Below are 20,481 nucleotides of genomic sequence, written 5' to 3'. Positions count from 1 at the left end.
GGCATTACAAGGATCATCTTCCCATACAGAAATGTAAATAGCATGACCTTATTATGTCCCTTATGATTTCTCTTTCACGTCTACCTTTTTATACTTCTCTTGAGCCTTGTGTTTAAATATTCAATTTTTTATTCAGCTCTAGTCTTTACATCAGGAATGCTTGAAAGTCCTCTATTTTGTTAAATGTCCAGTTCCCCCCCTGAAGGACTGCATTCAGTTTTGCTGGGTAAATTATTCTTGGTTGCAATCCTAGCTCCTTTGCTTTCTGGAATATCATACCAAGCCCTCTGGCTCCTTTAACATGAAAGCTGCTAAAACTTGCGTGATCTTGACTGTGACTCCACAACATTTGAACTGTTTCTTTCTGATTGCTTGCAATATTTTCTTCTTGACCTGGGAGCTCTGGAATTTGACTATAATATTCCAGGGAGTTTTCATTTTAGGATCTATTTCAAAAGGTGATTGGTGGATTCTTTCAATTTCTATTTTACTCTTTGAATAGAAGATATCAGGGCAGTTTTCCTTAATACATTCTTGAAATATGATGCCTAGACTTTTTTTGTGATCATTATCTCAGGTCGTCCAATATTAAATTATCTCTCATTGATCTATTTTCCAGGTCAGTTGTTTTTCCAATGAGATATTTAACATTTTCTTCTACTCTTTCTGACTAGTTGTCTGACCTCCTTACCGTCTCTGCGTTGAAGAGCTCCCATTTTGTGACCACCTCCAAGACCCACCACTGGGGCTCTTGACACACTTTGGGCCTGTGCCCATCCCTCCCCTGCAGACCTCCTAAGTTGTCGTAGGCTGGATAACGGTCTCCCTCTGACCTTTTGTTGGCTCTGCTGCTCCAAAGTCTGATTTGAGGCATTATTCTGAAGCTGTCTGGGGTGGAATGTTGGAAGTTAGGTCTCAACCTGCTCCATCATCTTGCTCTGGCCACGTCCAGAGTTTTCCTTAAAATGATAAGTAACATCTAAGACCAAAAGCAAGCATTATCTGTGATGGGGACGAGCTAGAAATCTCTCCAATGCTGTCAGGAGTGAAGCAAGGATGTTCACTATTACCATTACTATTCTGTACTGCACTAGAAATGCTAAACATAGTGACAAGGAAAAAAGGATTGAACAGAATAAGCACTGGCATGATTTACTTAGAGAAACCTAAAGAGTCCATTAAAAAACTAATTGAAACAATGAACAACTTCAACAGAGTGGCAGAATACAAAATAAACCCTTAAAAAAAAAAAAGGGCAGCTAGGTGGCACAGTGGACGAGCACCGGCCCTGAAGTCAGGAGATCCTGAGTTCAAATCCGGCCTCGGACCAAACACTTGACACTAACTAGCTGTGTGACCCTGGGCAAGTCACTTAACCCCAACTGCCTAAAAAAACAAATAAAATAAAATAAACCCAAAAAAATCATCAGCATTTCTGTAAATTACCAACAAAACCCAGAAAGAAGAAATAGAAGAATTCCATCTAAAATAACTACAGACAACATAAAATATTTGGGAGTCAACCTGCCAAGACGCACACAGGAACTACGTGAATACAATTACAAAATACTCCTCACCCAAATAAAGAGAGATCTAAATAACTGGAGAAATAGTAATTGTTCCTAGGTAGAACAAGTCAACATCATAAAAATGACAACACTAGTCAGTCAATAAGCATTCATGAAGTGTCTGCTATATGCCAGGCACTATGTTGAGTGCTAGACAATTTATGTAATCAGTGCCATACCAATCAAACTATCAAAGGATTACATTAGAGAGCTAGAAAAAATAATAACAAAATTCATCTGGAGAAACAAAAGGTCAAGGACATCAAGGGAGTCAATGAAGAAAAAGGAAGGAAGGAAGCCTAGCAGTGCCAGATCTAAAACTCTACTACAAAACTGTAACCAACAGAACAACTTGGTATTAGATAAGAAATAGAGAGGCTTATCAATGGAACAGATTAGGTATACAATATACAGTAGCAAATGAACATAGTATTTTAATGTCTGATAAACCCAAAGATCCCAGCTGTTGAGGCAAGAGCTCACTGTTCAACAAAAACCAGTGAGAAAACTGGAAAGCTGCCTAGCAGAAACCAGACACAGACCAACATCTCACTCTATCTACCAAGACAAGCTCAAAATGGAGACATGATTCAGACATAAAGAGGAGAATGTAGTAGTGCCTGGAAGAAATTACCTGTCACATCTATGGATAGGGGAAGAGTTCATGACCAAGTAAGAGACACAGATGTTCAAAAGAGGTAAAATGGGTAATTTTGATTACATAAAATCAAAAGGCTTTTGTACAAACAAAGACAATGCAGCCAAAATTGGAAGAAAAACAGGAAAAGTGGGAAAAATAATCTTTACGGCAAGTTTCTTTCCATAAAGATCTAATTTCTAAGATATACAGGAAATGGATTCAAATTTATAAGAATAAAAGCCATTCCTTAATTGACAAAGGGTCAAAGGATATGAATAGGCAGTTTTCAGAGGAGAAATTCAAGCCATCAATAATCATATAAAAATGTTCCAAATCACTAATAGTTAAAGAAATACAAATTAAAACAACTCTGAGGTGCCACCTCATACCCATCAGATTGACTAAGATAAAAAAAGGGAAATGACACATGCTAGAGGAGATGTGAGAAAACAAGTATACCAATGGTGGAGCTGTGAACTGGTCCAACCATTCTGGAGAACAATTTGGAACTAGGCCCAAATAGCTATTAAACTGTGCATCCCCTTTGATCCATCAATGCTGCTACTAGGTCTATACCCCAAAGAGATCAAAGAAAATGGTAAAAGGGCCCTTATATACAAATATATTTATACTACCTTTTTTGTGGTGGCAAAGAAATGGAAACTGAGGAGGTGCCCATCAACTGGGGAATGGCTAAAAAAACTACGGTATATTTAATGTGTAATGCAATACTACCGTGTTGTAAGAAATAATGAAAGAGGTGGTTGCAGTAAAACAAGGGATGATTTTTATGAACTGATACAGAATGAAGTGAGCAGAACCAAGAGAACAATTTATACAACAGCAATATTGCAAACAACTCTGAAAGACTCAGGAGCTCTGATCAACACAATGACCCACCAGAATGCCAAAAAAGCAATAATGAAACATGCTGCCCACCTCCAGATAAGGAGCTGATGCACTCAAGTACTGACTGAAGTTCTCTCTCTCTCAGAAGGGCTAATGAAGAAATTTGTTTTGCATGATTACACATATCTGAAATGGATTTTGTTTTTCCTTGCCTCCTCAATAAGTGGGGTAAGGGTAGGAAGTAAGAGATTTCAGAACTGAAAATAAAATAGAATGAAAGAGAATAAAACAACTCTGTATCATGAAGTTTCCTCTACCTACTTTACATGGACTGTATCCCCAGTGACTTATAATGTGAAGCTTAACATACATAGGGTTTACAGTGCTTAGCAACATACCTGGCACATAGTAGGAGCTTAATAGATGCTTGTTGCTTTGACTTACAATGTCTCATCATGTCATTATTTAAACTCAATCTAACCTCAAGGATGTCAAAGATAAAAAGAAGAGTCGAATATATCCCAAAATATTCATAACAGCATTTTTGTCATATTGAAAAATGGGAAACAAAGTAGGTAACTACACACTGGGGAATGCCTAAATATATTGTGAGGTATGAATGCAATAGAATATTACTGCACTATAAGGAATTATGGACTTAAAAATTCATAGAGGTATGGAAAGACTTACATGAACTTCTGAAGAGTAAAATAAGGGGAAAAAATGGTAAACCAGTACACATGATGAAAACAAATACGGCAGAAGAAACCTCTTGATGAAGATGAAAGAGGAGAGTGTAAAAGCTGGCTTAACATTAAAAAAGACTAAGATCTTGGCTACTGCTCCTGGCAAACAGAGGGAGAAGAAATGCAAGCAATGTCAGATTTTATATTCTTGGGCTCAAAGATCACTGCAGACCGTGACTGCAGCCATGAAATTAAAAGATACTCGCTCCCTGGAAGGAAAGCCGTGGTGGATCTGGACAGCATACTCAAAAGCAGAGACATCACCTTGCTGATAAAGGTCCATATAATCAAAGCTATGTTTTTTTCAGTAGCAAAGTATGGCTGTGAGACTTTCGAGAGTCTCTTGGAGATCAAATCAATCAATACTTAAATTAATTCAGATTTCTCATCGGAAGGACAAATACTGAAGCTGAAGCTTAAACACTTTGGTCACATAATGAGAAGATGGGACTCACTGGAAAAGACCCCGACGTTGGGAAAGACTGAAGGCAAAAAGAAAAAGGGACAGCAGAAGATGAGATGGATAGATAGTGTCAAGGAAACAATGAACGTGAGCTTGGGCAGACTTCAAGAGATAGTAGAGGACAGAAGGGCCCAGCATGCCATGTCCCACAGGGTTACGAAGAGTCAGACACTGCTGAACAACTGAACAACAACAACAACAACAAAAGAACACCGTGAAATTATAATAACCAAGCTTTAGCTTGGAGCAGAGTTGAGAAAATTCTACTCTCCCTTTATGGCAGAAGTGGGGAACTACAGGTGCAGAATATTCTATATACTATCAGATACGGGTGATGTGTTCTTCAGTTTTAAAGTGCCCTATGCCCTCTTTTTCATTCTCTGATACAAGAGATGGCTCTCTAAGTAGTGAAGCAAGAAAAGGATATAGCTGGTAACGAACTTGATGAAAAACGTTAAGAACTCGGTGTGAGTCTGTTTCTGACGCCAATTTCTCCAACAATGGAGAAATACAGACACACATCAAAATGAGAGCAAAAAGAGTGAAGCTGGGTCCGAGTGCTCCCCCTCAGAGAATGTCTTCAGAAGGAGGGTTATTGGGCTCAAAGAGAACTCCCAGACCCGTCAGGTCCTCTCAGATGCCAGGGTGGCGATGGCCCCTTCTACCCTCTTCAGCTTTCACCCCGATTAAGAATGCCCAATGGCAGCAATGAGAGAAGCCTAGGACTCACCGATGAAACAGGCCATCCAGCCTGCCTCTACCAGCCTGCTGCCCGCCGCCCCATCTTAGACAGGCTGAAACTGAAGCAGGACTAGAACCCAGGCCCTCTTCTAGCTCCAGTCCTTCTTCTTTCCGTCACACCGGGTAGTGTCACAAAGTGCGGTTAGTCTCTCCAAGGACTCACCAGAGCTTCATTGGCCATAGTTGCTTCCTCCTTCAACTGTAAGAGCCTCCTCTCCAATTCATCCCTCGTTCGCTCGGCCTCTTCCCTCATCTGCTTCTCTCGAGCCAAACGCTGCCGCTCCATCTAGGGAGGGGAGGGACAAAAAGACTTAGAATGATAACAGGTGATAAGGAATCTACAGCAATCCAGTCTGCAAACAGAGCCCTGTAACCCCTGCAGACTGATCCAGAAAACCACAAAGTCACACCCTCTACGGCGCACTGCATCGCTCACTCATCACATAAGTTTTACTGACATTTTCTCACATCCCCTCAGCATCCCAAGTGTTCGTCTCCATCCCCCTCCCACGTAACAAACAGTATTTCCTGGAGAGACAAGAGTCGCCCAACTGATCGGTACACTGGGAAAGTCTGAAGACCTGGGCTGCTGTGGCCCTGCCACCTCCACGAAGGTGCGGAAGGGGGAGGATTCTCATCTCTCTGCGTTCCGGCCCCGCTCGAGCTTTCTAATATTGTGGCTTTGACTTCTGGCTTTCCGGTGCATCGCCGTTCTTTCCATTTACCCTGTTGCAGTCGCTGTGTATAGTGTTTCCTTGGCTCTGCTGACTTCACTCTGCATCAGTTCGTGGAGATCATTCCAGACTTCTTCATATTCACCACACTCACCATTTCTTAGAGCTCAGTCACACTCCCTTCATTCATGTACAATTTGTTTCACCACCCCTGAATCAACAGGCATCTACTTGTTTCCAATCCTTGGCCATCACAAAAAAATGCTGCTATCCATATTTTGGATTATAGGAAGACTTTCTTCTTATCAATGGCTTCCTTGGGGCATAAGCCCAGTAATAGAATCTCTGGTTTAAAGCATAAGAACATTTTATGTTGGATAACACATGGGAAACTTGGAACACTAATGCATTGTTGGTGGAGCTGTGAACTGATCCAACCATTCTGGAGAGCAATTTGGAACTAGGTCCAAAAAACTGTGCATACCCTTTGACCCAGCAATAGCACTTCTAGGGCTGTATATCAAAGAGATCATAAAAATGGGGGAAGGACCCACACGTACAAAAATATTTATAGCAGCTCTTTCTGTGGTGGCAAAGAATTGGAAACTGAGGGAACGTCCAGCAACTGGGGAATGGCTGAACAAGTTGTGATCGATGAATGTAACGGAATACCACTGTGCTATAAGAAATGATGGGCAAGTGGACTTCAGAAAAACCTGGAACTGATATGAACTGATGCTGAGTGAAGTGAGCAGAACTAGGAGAATGTGGTACATAGTACCAGTAACACTACGCAATGACCAGCTTTGATACACTTAGCTCTTCTCAGCAATGCAAGGATCTAAGACATCTCCAAAAGGTTCATGATGGAAAATGCTATCCACATCCAAAGAAAGAACCATGGAGTCTGGAAAAGATGGAAGCTGACTATTTGTTCTCCTTTTCTTTTGTTGTTTTGTCTTGTTTCTTCTTTCTCATGGTTCTTCCCATTAGTTCTAATTCTTCTTTACATCATGACCAATGTGAAAATATGCTTAATATGAATGTATATGTAGAGCCTATATCAGATTGCGTGCTGTCTTGGGGAGGGGGGAGGAGAGGGGAAAGGGGAGAAAATTTACAACTCAAAATCTTACGGAAGTGAATGTTGAAAACTAAAAATAAATGAAATTAATTATAAAAAATAAAGGTAAGGACATTTTAGTCACTCTATTTGCATAATTACAAATTGCTTTCCAAAATGGCTGTAACCACTTCACAGCTCCACCAAAAATGTACTAGTGTGCCTATCTTCCCAAAACCCTTTCCATCACTGATCGCTGCCATTTTTGTCAATTTGCTGGGTGTGAAGTGAAGCCTCCAGATTGTTTTAATTTGTATTTCTCTTATTACTAGTGGTTTAGAGCTTTTCATGTGGTCGTGAACATTTTGCAGTTATTCTTTTGAAAACTATTTATATCCTTTCACCAGTTATCTATTAGAGAATGGCTATTACTCATATGTAGTTATTAATTGTTTACGTATCTTGAGACACCAAGGCCTTATCAGAGAAATATGATAAGATTTTTCCCCCATTCACCTACTTCCCTTCCACAGTGCCACCCAGCACTGCCCCATGGTAGGGTCCCTGATTATGCAGTCCACCACTGATCTACACCCTTTCTTGTTGATTGTGCCTGAAAATCACCTTCCTGTGTCCATGCTCTCCCAGTCTTCTAGGTGCCAGCCAGAATCTCCAGAGTTCCCAGCACTCCCCCTTCTCCTCCAGCCCCCAACAAGTAGACTTTTCAAGCACCAAATCTCCAGACTTTACTCAGTGTAGGGTCCTCATCTCCCTTCACTGCCCACCTCTCTTCATTCATAAGAACATTCATCGGTGGAACCCCGCCCACCTTCAAAGTAGGGCTCCCTTCCTCTTCCCCTCCTTTCCAAGTGTTCCCCCCTCCCCACTCACTCCCCTGTGGGCTCTTCTCTTTCTGAGACCCCAGAGGTCAACTTCCCCTTACTGTTAGCCCGTGACTGGACACTGCTGCATCACTTCCCACTGCTCCCATCATGAACCCTCCTAAGTTATAATGGGGTCTCACAAAAAACAAAAAAACGAAACCAACCACATTGCTTCACCTGTAGGCAGGGTGTTGCTGGGTTCTTTCCATAATTCCTATTGGCCTCTTCACTGCATTTATTCATCCCGCCTGCATTCCTGTTGTTTGGGGTGTCTGAGAAGCACATAACCTCTTTAGTTCTGATTCTCTTTCCAAAAATGTTTCAAATTCTTCTTTTTACTGAATTTTGCCTGTGTGGTTAAGCTCAGATTTGTAGGTCTTCAAGTTATGTGTGTTGTGCTTGTATAATGAGTACATTTTCTTTAATGTTCTTGTTTTTTGCTTCTTTTCTTTGCTTCACTTCTGAGGATTTACATTCCCAGTCTAGTGTTCTCTCTTCAGTTTCTTTGGAGAGGCTTGCCATTGCAGATTCAAGTTTTTCAATTCTGCCCATTTTGTATGTATGTATATGTGTGTGTATGTGCAGGCCATAAATTCTGCTTTCATAATTCTCATTTTTCTTTTTAACTGGACAGAAACAATGTGTTGTGGTTCCATGTTCTTAAATTCCACAGGGTCTTCTGTCTAATCAAGTGTGGGATCATTTTCCCTTTTTTTTTTTTTTTTGGTGTGTGTGTGTGTGTATGTAGTATTTATTTATAGATGCCTGGAATCATTTACTAGATCTAGATGCCATATTTCCTTTTGTTACTGTTTTTCCTGTTGATTTATCTGTTTATGTTCAAGGAATTTGAATTTACTTCTTCCTGAGACATTTGGTAATTTCAGTCTTTTTTCCCTTATTTTCCCCATCATTCACTTCCTGACTCCTTCCCCTCTGATTGTGGTTTCCTCAGGGCTGGATGTCAAAATGTCTCAGCCTCCTCCCACATTGGACAATTCACAGTTCACCAGCCTAGGCCTCTGCTAGTGACTTCTGGGTGGTCAGAACTGGCCTCAGCTGGATGCTGGGCTCCTTCCCTCAGCCTTAGTGGATTACTGGATAGCCCCAACATGCACAGTGTCCTGTCTTGGTTACTTGTTCTGCTCCCTCCGTTCCTTAGGTTTCTGGCCCAGCACCAGCAGATCTTGCTTTCCCCAGCATTGGTGCTTCCATACTGCAGCCCCTGGCAGGGCCCCTGGCTCTGAAGGGCTATGGCCAAGCTGGCTATAAGGCCCAATGAAACTTCCATAGCTTGGAGCCAGGATCTTTGTGGAACTAGAAAGAGGGAGGGGGACCAGGGTATAAGGGTGGGTTTTGATATAGGCCTGTGTTATGTCCTTGGGTCTGCTAGTGTAGCCTTGTTGTTAGTGGGAGGTGGGGAAGGAGTGCTGAATGAGCTCAAAGTCAGTGGGCATCAATCAGTTCATGGGTTTTGGAGGATTTTTTTTTTTTAACCTTGCCCTAGACCATAGGAACAGGTGAAGTTGTTTTATCTCTGGCATATAATTGCTGCTTTGGAGAGGCTTAAGAGGTCATGGGGATCAGAGAAAATCTCTAGTCCACCATCTTGGTGCTTAGGTGACTCAGAAGACATTGCAGTGCATTTTTATTTGTTCTGTTAAATATTTCCCAATTTCATTTTAATCTGGTTCCTGTACTCTGGAGACATCTATGGGCTTTGTCATCTCTGAGAGAGGCTATAACTTTTCTGAGTTACAGATTATGATTATGCAAAACACCCAAGGTTTACACTAATAAATAGACCACAATAGCAGTGTAGAGTTGCACTGTAATTTAAAATACATGGATGCAGTATAATGTGAGAAGGAACGCCTCAGGGCTGAGCTTTGCAGCAGAAGCCACTCAGCAAGCAGCCCGGGCCTGTGGGAGGCACAGCCTCCACCATGGCCTACGGCCCTTCACGGGCTCTCCAAGCTTCTGACTACCGTCAAATAGGGTAAGGGAGAGAGAAATCTGCACTGGTGCAAGGAGTTCTGCCACTTCAGAAATCACAAGTCAGCGCCACACTGACACACAGCAGAATTTATAGTAAGAAGCAGACAGAGACAGAGAGAGACAAAGACAGAGAGGGAGAGAGGAAGAAACGGGGGGAGAGGATAGAAGGAGGGAAGGACACAAGGGGAGAGACAGAGAGAGGGAAAGACACAGAGACAGGCAGTGACAGGGTGCTATCCTTGAAATCCAGAAGACCCGGTGGTTATGGTCCCGCTTCTGCAAACATATCGTCTACCTGTGGGGCTCTGGGCCAGTCATCCAATAGCTCAGCGGCCCCAGCAACACGCCATGACTCTAAGGTGCCAAACACATTAACACATTAACAAGGGAGGACCACATGCTCCCGACAAGATGGCAGCTACCAATGAAATGACGGAATTCAGGCCCCTGCCTCATCACGTGCATTTATTTTGTCCTTACGCCAACCCTGTGAGAGAGGAGGGCACAAATACCATCATAACTTTTTTATGGATAAGTAAACTGAGGAACAGAAAGAGCCATGTCATTTGTCCAAGGCCACAAGGGGAGTGAGGAGAAGCCAGAGCCAAACCAGGTTCCCTGACCCCTGCAGCAGCAGAGAGGTGCGCTATGACCCTGCTCCCTACAACACACACCTTGTGAAGATGCTACTACCTGCAATGCCCCAGGACAGAGGGCCTGCTTCTTCCCTGCTCTTCTCCTACACAGCCAGTACTACAGATGGAACAGACACCACCGAGGCCCTGACATCTCTGGTTTAGTCAAGGAGAAGAGCTCCCTGGCCTGCCTCATCTGAAGACCCAGGAGTCAGCACCTCCCTGGGCATCCTGGGAACCCAGCAGTGCCGTGCACACCCAGACGGACCCAGAAGCAGCAGCCCGGGAACACAGGTACCACCCGCCTGGCTCCCCTAGAAAGACACCTTCGTCCTGAATGACTCTGCTGACTGGCCCGCATGCTGAAACTAACAAAGGAAATAAGCATGGGACGAGCACTGTGATCGTGGGGTCCTGGCTGATTTCAGAGAGCAGAAGCCAGAAAAGTGACTGTACTATTTTTCTCCTTATTCATTAAAGGCACGGTTGGGATTATTACTTCAATCTATTTCCAAGATGTAATGACATGCGGTTTCTCAGAACGCCGTGCAATCACACTCGTCCATCTTGGATGAAGAGGAGATGCTGGAACACAAGTCCCTCCCCTTGGTGGGGCCCTCTCAGAGCCTTCTGCTTGGGAGCTGTTTTTCATGACTTCCCTCTCCCTCTCCTTCTCTCATTCTTTGTTCTAAGGAATACTTCTCTGGGTGAGGGCATACTTGGAAACACATCTGACGTAAAAATAAAAGGTAGTAACACATATTTTTAAAAAACATTAATATATGATTCTAAAGCTGCGTGTTCCTCCTAAACTCTAAGCAAAAAAGGGAAAGGGAAGACTGCGGAAAAGGAACCAATGTGCTTAGGCTTTCCCAGTTTCCCTGTTACAAACAAGCCCGAGAGCACCCTGGAAAATTCATCTCCCCTTGGAGAACTGCCCGAGGGGAGAGCTAACCCATTCCTCTTATGTCAGAGGGAAGCAGACAGACCTGGAGAAGGGGGAAGCCTTGCCCAAGATCACACCGCTGCTGGCCACAGGCAGACTGAGGACCAGCAGCGGGCACCTTGCATGAGTCTCCACCTTGAAAACGTGTTTTCCCAATCTCCTCATCCTCGCTGCACCCATCCCCAAAGCGGCACTCCCTCCTCCACACGCTGACAATTCGGGCCTTTGTTCTGAGCACATTATGTGAAGTGGGGTCACTGTGACTGCGAGAAGCCTCCCCTTGCCTTCCTCTGGGCATCTCCTCTTGCTCCTGAGCCCTGCCCACAGGGAGGGAGGTTGGACTGGGCCTCCCTGGCAGAAGGTCATTGCATTTCTTACCTGGAGCAAGCACTGCCCCATCACCCCACTGAGAGCTACCCCAGGAGCACTGCCCCTCCCATCGTTCCAGAAAACAAAGGGAAGGCAGAAGATGCCCGAGTCTCCTAAAGGGCCATGCCCCACACTCACAAGAACCAAGACGGATGCTCCGTTTCAAAAGCCAGCACTGGGCGCTATCCCCCCACCCCCACTGTGGACCCCAGTCTGTGTGAGGCAGCACACCAGGTCAGGACGAGCCCGGGGAGCTTTCAAGTCCCGGGCTGCTTTCTGCCACTGTTGCTATCTAGTGGTCTGGCCAAAAATGTGACTGGTATTCTGAGCAGCAGGGCTCAGATTAGTTGTGTGGGTTTCACTGTGTGGAAAAGGTCCATGAGCACAAGACAATGATTCAGACAGTCCAATTTGCTGAGGTGTACTCATTGGCTCCATGCTGCTGCCCGGGGATGGGCTGTGCCCAGTGCCGGGACTGACCTGCAGTGAAGAAGCAAGTCCAGGCCCTGATCAGCATTCTGTTGGTGAGCTCTAAAATGCCGCCATGCATTCCATCACTATCTAATTAGTGAAGGAGAATGCCGGGCAAAGGAGTGAGGCCAGCCTTCTGCCAATCGCCCTCAGCTTCACTCACACACCCCAACTTCCTCTCCAGCTGGGGCCCAGATGCAGAGTGCAGTGGCCATGACTCTGGACACGTTTATGCAGCATGACTTGATCTTCTGGCCCCGGCCTACCTGTTGCGGGCAGCCACAGGGGCCCCTCTGGGGAGTTCCAGGAGATCACCTGCTCCAGACACAAACAACCAACTGCCACCCACAGCTCTGCTAGGCAGGCAGGCCATGCCTCCACCGAGAAGGCCTCACTCACCTGCTTCCTGGCCTTCTCCTCTCTGGCTTGAGCTTTCATCTGCTGTACCTCCAATGAGTCGGCCTTCCTTCTTCGCATAAAGAGGTCATGGTTCCCAATGCACAGCTGCAGAATCTGCCCGAGTGAGACAAGAAGCATCACTGTCCGCGGTCACCTCACGGACCCCACAGCTCATGACCACATTTGGAAGGTCAGCAAACTTGAAAAAGAGAACCTGATCTGTGTGAAAACTAGGAAGGAGGGAGCCAAGAAAAGGTTATGTAGGGGACCTTTGAGGCCTATGACACTGAAAATGGGTTAGCCTTTTCCAGGCTTCTCAATTCCTGGGCCTGCACGAGGATGCATTTGGAACAGGTGTGCTGTGGGTGGGCAGAAAACCATAACCGAAGGAGGACAGAATGAGGAAGTCTCTCACCTTCCTTCCAGATATAGTTCCGTGTTCTACATCAGTACAGTTTAAGTCTGACTTTTCAAGGATAAATAAAGATACGTAAAAAGCTGTGCGCTACTTGGCATGTCCCTCCCGTTCATGAGGATGACATTCTGATTCTTTCTAAGAGAGAGTTCATTTTTTCCTGAAATTCCAGCTAGGTTACAGAGCGGTAAAGTCTGGGCCTCCACTTACCAGCTTGTTAACACGAAGCTTTGAGGAGTTAAACTTAAAGACATCAATCTTCTTGTCCAGAGGCTTAATGGTGAACTACAAAAAGAAGAAAAGGCGTAATGTTGCATGATGCCCGCCCAGAAGGAGATCAGCATCAGGGCTGCTGCACCACTACCAGCGCAGCCACCACTATATGGGTACAGTCACTGCTACAGGTGCAACCACCACTATGGGGCCGGTCACCGCTACAGGCACAGCCACCACTGTGGGTGCAGTCACTGTGGTCCCTTCAATGCATCAGGGATCGGAATGGGGGACCTTCCTCAAGGTGCTGCCAATTGGGAGCCAGGGCATCTGAGGGCCTGGCAAAGTGCGGGCACCTGGCAGATGGGCTGGCAGGGTGATGGCTGCCCAGGCAAGGCCCCCTTGGACATCAAAGGAAGCCAGACCGAGCTGAGAGCAGGCCAGATAGCCCACAAACCCTGTGGCTCAGAGCCAGACACCGGAAAGAACTGAGAAAAGGAGGAAAATGCACTCTCCACCCCCAGGCGGCTTACACCCAAGGCGGGACAACTGAGTCCAGGACACACAAAGCAACAACTAATGGTACGAGATATTCTAGAAGAAACCAATATGGGACTGTGTGGCAGAGACCGTCATTTAGCTAGCTCTGATAATCAGCATTTACACAGCTCTTTAAGGTTCGCAAATTGCTTTACGAACACATCATTTTATCTTTACCATATCCCTGAGGTAGGATACACCCATTTTATAGATAAAGAAACTGAGGCAGACAGAGGTTAAATGATTTTCCCCAATCACACAGTCGGTAAGAACCTGAGACCACATTTGAATTCGGGTCTGCCAGACTCCAGGTCCAATGTTCTACCCTTTGCACCGCCCTCACTGCCTCTACCGATACAAAATCATCTGGGAGTCAGGCACAAATAGCTGGGCTGGGGCAGGGGGATCAGAAAAGTCTTTACGTAGATATATTATCTCATCTGATCCTGATCGACTCTTTGAGAGAGGTGCTACTGATATTTTATTTTACACGGAGGTTAAGTGACTTGACCAGGGTCACACAGCCAGTCAATTTCTAGGGCAGATCTCCTGACTTGGTGGCGTACACTCAATCCACTCCTGCAGTAGTGTTATTTCAGCCGATGGCAGTAGCATCCATGCCAGCAGCATTCTTCTCCCTGCCCCACCCCCGAATGCAATCGGCTGCCGAGTCCTGTCATTCTCCCTCGGTAAGAGCTCCTCCATTCACGTTCTCCCATCCCAGCCATTCTCATGGCAACCACCCTGTGTCAAGGACTTCTCTCTTGCCATGACAAGCACCTCCCAAGTGATCCCTCCAGCCACGGTCTGGCCTCTCTCCAAGGTCTCCTCCACACTGTTTGCTGTGCGTGCAGCAGTCCTAGGGAATGAGACCGCTACGGGGCTTTAGACTATTGAATGCATCTGCTCTCGGCCTGGCCATCAGGCTCTCCATGATCTGAGGCTGGCTTTCCCTTCTGACTACAGTCTATGTGCCCTGTCCTGCCCCGTTGGGAAGCCGTTCGCTAGTCTGTGTTCTCAGCTCACCTCCTGCACTCTCCTGGGTTGTCTCTCCCTCCGCTCACACTGTTTATTCGCCCATGCCTCAATTCCATTCCAAAAGCATTTATTATGCCTCTACTCTGAGGAAGGCCCATGTGCTGGAATGGGCTCTCCAAGTCATCTTTGCTGCCCTTTCTTCAAGGTCTCAGTCAGGAAGACCTTCCAAGTCTGCCTCCTTCAGGAAGTCTTTCCTGCCCCCTGGCCACAGCTGAAATGGATCTCTACCTTCCTCAGGAATCTCCCTGCCAGCCCCCTAGGCGGCACTCCCCACATTGGGCATGCCTTGTGCCAAGGTCATCTGGGCATATGTTTTACATGGAAGAGGCAGCAGGATGGCTCAACGGATCATTCCAAAGCCTGGGATTCCTTCCACGAGGGCCCAGGTTGGTAACTTTGGCACTTCCCAGGTCTGTGCCTTTGCTTCAGCAATAAAATCTGGACAATGAAGATCATGCCACTCAACTCAAAGGGCTGTTCATAAGAAAAGCGCCTTATAAACTTAACTGGAACTGCAACAGGCCCGCTGAGCAAGGACCCGGGAGCTCCTGCAGGCGGAGTGTGCAGCCTCCTCCCTGCCGGCCCAGGGCCCCAGCAGTCAGAGCCCTCTAGGACAGTCTGCAGAGGTTCACTCAGGCTGATCCAGTATTTCAGGGATGCCTTTTAAACCACACACACACACACACACACACAGAATGCAGAGAGCAAGTCCTCCGAGTGGCAAAAAGTTTTCTTTCACATGTTGTTGACAAGAGGTTAGCAGAGCCGGGCAAGCTAAAAAATGCCCGGAATCCTTCAATCGCCTGGGCAAAGTTCCCTCATGCCCCAGTCAGCTTTAGAGGAGCATTTCTTGAGCTCTTCTGGCTATTTAACTTGAGAGCTGTCAGTGGGAAACCACAAATAGTGGAGAAAACCACAGTCTCAGCACCAGAGAACATTCCCGGGATCAATGGATCACTTAGAATAAACGAAACCTTTCTGTTCTGACAGCTTGGCTGTCACGCATCCAGAACTAGGAAGACAACTAACTTACCACCATGTCAAGTCAGCTTGGGGTTGTCTTATTATGTGGATTGTGGACATGATGGAACACGATGGCTCCATTCCCCTGGAGAAGCTCTATTAGAGTTTATGGTGTCAGGCCTCACTAGCAGAGACTTTAATCCTTGGGTTCTCTGAAGGACGATGGTTTGGGAAGCTTTTAGTGCTCCAACCCCAGGCTGCACAGTCAACATTTTTATGAAGAGTTATCATACTGGGGTAAACCAAATGCTTCAGTAATGTGGGTTTTCAATTGAAGGGCTTTTAGAAGGAAACACCTAAAAGCCCATCCTGGGGTCTCCTACCTCTCCAACACTTTCAAAATCAACTACAATGTTCAATTTGTCTGACACCAACACAGTCTGGCGGAACCAAATAGCAGAGGTCTAGGCCTCTTTCCCTTCGGCTCATACGAACAACCCCCACCCCCGCCCCCTAGACACAGAGGCCCACAATGCCAGGGCAGCCATCGGGGCAGGGACTTCGCCTTGTGCTCAGCACTCATCCACTCCCAATGGCAGCCCAGGTGGGCCTCTTGTCTTCTCTATTACACTGTAAGGTCTTTGAGGGTAGAGACTATCTTCTTTTGTCTAAGATGATGCCTCAGATATTAATGAAAGTCTGTTAAATCGAAGACTTTCCGTAACGCTTTGTCAGTTATTATCAGAGAACATTTTTAATAAATATTTGTTGAATGAATTACAATGGTTGAGAAATTTGGGTCATCATCCCGCAGGAAGAGATTTAAATTCTGAGACCATACATCTCTGTTATTAAAACTTAATTATGTGCTAACTGCTTAGGGCATGCTAGTTTTTTCTTCATTATTAGTTTATAAGTTTCAAGAGGACAAAATCTGCTTGATTATAATGATAACAGCTCATATTTGCAGAGTGCTTTAATATTTACAAGAGGGAAGCTAGAGGCTCAGTGGATTGATCGCTGGGCCTGGATCAGAAAGACCCAAGTTCAAATATGATTCTCAGACATTGACTAGCTGTATGGCCCTGGGCAAGTCACTTAACCTCTACTTGAACAAAACTTAAGAAGGACATGGCGATCTACTCCAGTATCTTTGCCAAGAAAATCTCATGGGCAGTTGGTCCACGGAGTCACAAAGAGTCGGACACAACTGTATGACTGAAGAACAATTAGTGTCTACAATCCCATGCGATCAAGAGCGCAAGCATTATTACACCATTTTAGAGATGAGAAAACTGTGGGTTGACATAACTAGCCCATGGACAAAGAACTAGAAGGTGTCCGAGGCAGGATTCAAACCCAGCCACGTCTGCTGGCTCCAAGTGCCGGATGTACGTTCCACCTCTAATTCTTATACGGGTCATCTACACCAGCGGGGTCCGACTCAAACAGAAACAGGGCCCACTAAGCCATCTTGAGGATCCCTGTTGTATATTTATTTATTTTGTTAATATTTCCCCATTACATTTTAATGTGGTTCAGGTTGCATTCAAGAGTGCTGTGGTCCACGTGCAGCCTGTGGGCCACGTGTCTGACCTACACCACTGTGGACATGACTCTCAACATGCTCGCTCCCCAGTTTCCTCATTCGTAAAAATAGAAATGGTGATCCTTGAACAACCCACCTCACAGGGTTGTTACAGGAAAAACACTAGAAAAGAATCATTCACCTTTTTGTAATGCTTTAAGGCAACAAAGTATTTCCCTCAGAACAACCCGGGAAAGTCGCTATTGCAAGTACATTTTGATCCCTATTTTACAAATGAGGAAACTTAGACTCCGAAAGGGTAAATGACTTGCTCAGAGTCACACAGCCTGTAAGTGTCTACACTTGCTGCAAGCACAAGTCTTCCTGACTCCACGCCTGACCTTCTTTCCAGGACAGCACAGTGAGCTACTATTATCATGTTAGACCCCAGAGCATGTGTTAAGATCTAGCTCTCGCCTGACTAGCCAGCCCTGAAATCCAAAAAGCCTTTCTAACCAGGCTCAGAAACCATCAACTAGTCAGAAATGTTCACTTTTTGTCGTATTCAATGGTATACCTAGCCCTTCCAGGTTAAGCTTCTTGCCTGCTAAGCAGCGGGGCTTGGAGATTCTCTTTGAAAAAAGAAGCAGAGGCTTCAACAACCAGCAGCCACTGCTCCAGAACTGAGGAATTCTGCACTAAAGGGAGCATCTGTGTCATGACGCTTCCAGCAGGCCAGACAAAGGAGAACGTTCTGTGTAGTCCCTGGTACCACAGGATGTTCCCCCCCTACCTCTTTGTCGCTGTAAGAGATGTTCCGGATTTCATTCCAAGGGAAGGAGATTTTGGGGGTCAGTCTGTTTTCAGGGTCGTATATGTGGAGGCCCAGAGCATCCACTCCAAGCAGCAGCTCTGTACCCTTTTTATTCTGCACATCAAATAAAGAAGAGCCACTGTCAGTTTCAACACAATCAAAAGATTTTATTCACATTTTAAAAGATCTGTACAAACTGTTACATTTGGCGAATTTCAACTGGTTCCAGCTGAAGATGCAATAATTGGTTAACCCAGAGAGGTCATAACTTCTTGGAGGAAGCACAATGGGAAGCCAAGAAAAAAACATGTATTATGTTTTGCAAACATCAAAGCACTACAGAAATGTTCACTAGTATTATTATCATCAAAATACCACTGTGAAATGTGCTATTATGTGACACCTTTGTACCCTAGGAGAGTCACGCTAGCTCAAAGAATATACACAGGCTAAAGAATGGAGATGCATCTAAGAGCTGTTAATTTATTTACATCAAAAGAAATTTAAAATAAACCCAAAGACCTAAGCTAAGAAGCTAAGAACTCACTATAGGACAAACTGCTGAGAAAACGGGAAAGGAGTCTGGCAGAAACTAGGTACAGAGACCAGTGTCTCACACCACATGCCTTAGACATAAAGGTTAATATCAACCAAATTAGGAGAGTAAGGGAAAAATGAGCTGTCTGATCTGTGGATAAGGGAAGAGTTCACGACCAAACAAACAATAGAGAGAATCACAGAATCACAAAATCATAAATCTGATTACACAAAATTTAAAAGTTTTTGAACAAACAAAACCAATGCATCCAACATCAGAAGGGAAATGAGTACTAGGTGGAAAAAAATCTTTGCAGCAAGTTTTTCTGTTAGTTTAAGGGCTTCATCGCTTCCAAGACATACAGACAGACCTTTCGAAGAAAATTATCAAAATTGACAAGATAAGAGCCATTCCCCAGCATAAATAAATGGTCAAAGGACATGAACAGGTATTTCTCAAGGGAAGATATCCAAAGTCTGTATGGTCATATGGAAAAATGCTTCAAATCACTAATAATTAGAAAAATACAAACTCTTTAAGTCTTAGCTTAAACTTATCAGACTGAAAAGGTTGACAAATGCTGGAGGGGCCATAGGAGAGCAGGTACATTAATGCACTACTGGTGGAACCATGAATTGGTATAGCTGTTCTGTACTAACTATATCCAAAGAATTACTAAATTGTGCATACCCTTTGACCCGGTGATACCACTACTCAATCTATGACCCAATGAGATCAAACAAAAAGGAAGAGGACCTACATATAAAAAAAACTTGTAGCAATTCTTTTTATACCAGCTAAAGGCGTACTCATCAATTGTAGAAGAGCTGAAGAAATTATGGTCCATAAATATGTAATGGAATTCTATTGTACTCTAAGAAATGATGAAGGGGACAGTTTCTAAGAAACATGGGAAGACTTGTCTGAACTGATTTAGAGTGAAGTAAACAGAACCAGGAGTTTTATACCAACACTATAAAGACAAACAACTTTGAAAGACTTAAAAACTCTGATCACTTTAATGACCAACCACCATGTCAGATGACCCCATGATAAAGCATTCAGTCTCTCCTAGCAGAGAAGTGATGGATTCAGGACACAGACCAAGACAAATATTTTTTGGACACAGTGTAGAGTTTTCTGTCTCTTTTTCAATGGAGGGGCAAGCAAAGGGAGGGAAAGAAAACAGAATTTTTGTTAATGTTTTAAAATTAAACTTAAAAAAAATTTTAAAGTGAGAATTTAAAAACCAACACTAAAGTAACATGAAGTTCACTGCTAAAAACTCATATTGTAATTAAACAACCACACTATCAGTGATATAGAATAAAAACCTAAAGAGTAAATAAAGTTATCCTTACCTGGGGGAAGGGGGAAGAAAGGGTGAACTGTAACTAGAGCCTGAGCGATTTAATTTTAAAACAGGTAAATATATACCTGACAAGCTCTAGTACTTAGAAGTCAGAATGGACATAGAAAATTCTCAATCCAACCCAATATGAACTCCCTTCCAAATCTAAGATGGTGCTCATGCCACAGCCCAACAATCCTTCTCTACAGCAGAAGATGTTTACATTGAGAGGAAGCAAGGGAAGGTACACCACTCCACTAACCCACTTACCAATGACAGAAAAATCTAACTCAGAGTAAAGAGCATATGAACATAGGCAGTTATTCAGAAGGTACAGCAACTCGAAAGAAGGGAAGCAGGATAGAGTGGAAACGGAACTGGGCTTAATCAGAGGACCTGTGATTTAGTCCCAATTCAGACAATCACTAGCTATGAGACCTCGTGTTAAGTCACTGGTCCTCAGTTTCCTCATTTGTAAAGTCAGGATAGTGACACTTGCTTCAGCTACTTCCAGAGGTATTTTGAGGCTCAAGTAACATATGTAAAGGCCCAAATGAGTATGAGCAGTTATCATGATCCATCTATTACACAAAGATGAATATTCTTCTCTTCTTATAACATTGTGACAGCAGGTA

At 44.5% G+C, this 20,481-nt stretch overlaps 1 protein-coding gene across 3 annotated transcripts in view; it reads right to left on the bottom strand.

The window, feature by feature from the left end:
- NF2 (neurofibromin 2) overlaps positions 1-20,481 on the bottom strand; it is a 128,494-nt gene that overhangs the window by 28,076 nt on the left and 79,937 nt on the right. For all 3 annotated transcript variants that reach the window (XM_027863517.1, XM_027863507.1, XM_027863524.1), the window contains exons 8-11: positions 17,937-18,071; positions 13,072-13,146; positions 12,447-12,560; positions 5,171-5,293 (exon numbers count right to left, since the gene is read on the bottom strand). In XM_027863517.1, the coding sequence (XP_027719318.1) occupies positions 5,171-5,293; positions 12,447-12,560; positions 13,072-13,146; positions 17,937-18,071 (447 nt within the window). The remainder of the gene's footprint in view (positions 1-5,170; positions 5,294-12,446; positions 12,561-13,071; positions 13,147-17,936; positions 18,072-20,481) is intronic.

The sequence above is a fragment of the Vombatus ursinus genome, unplaced genomic scaffold, assembly GCF_900497805.2.
Source record: "Vombatus ursinus unplaced genomic scaffold, bare-nosed wombat genome assembly UNPS02001287.1, whole genome shotgun sequence".
Classification (NCBI taxonomy): domain Eukaryota; kingdom Metazoa; phylum Chordata; class Mammalia; order Diprotodontia; family Vombatidae; genus Vombatus; species Vombatus ursinus.
Note: the sequence above shows the minus strand (reverse complement) of the source record. Positions and strands in the feature narration are given on the sequence as shown.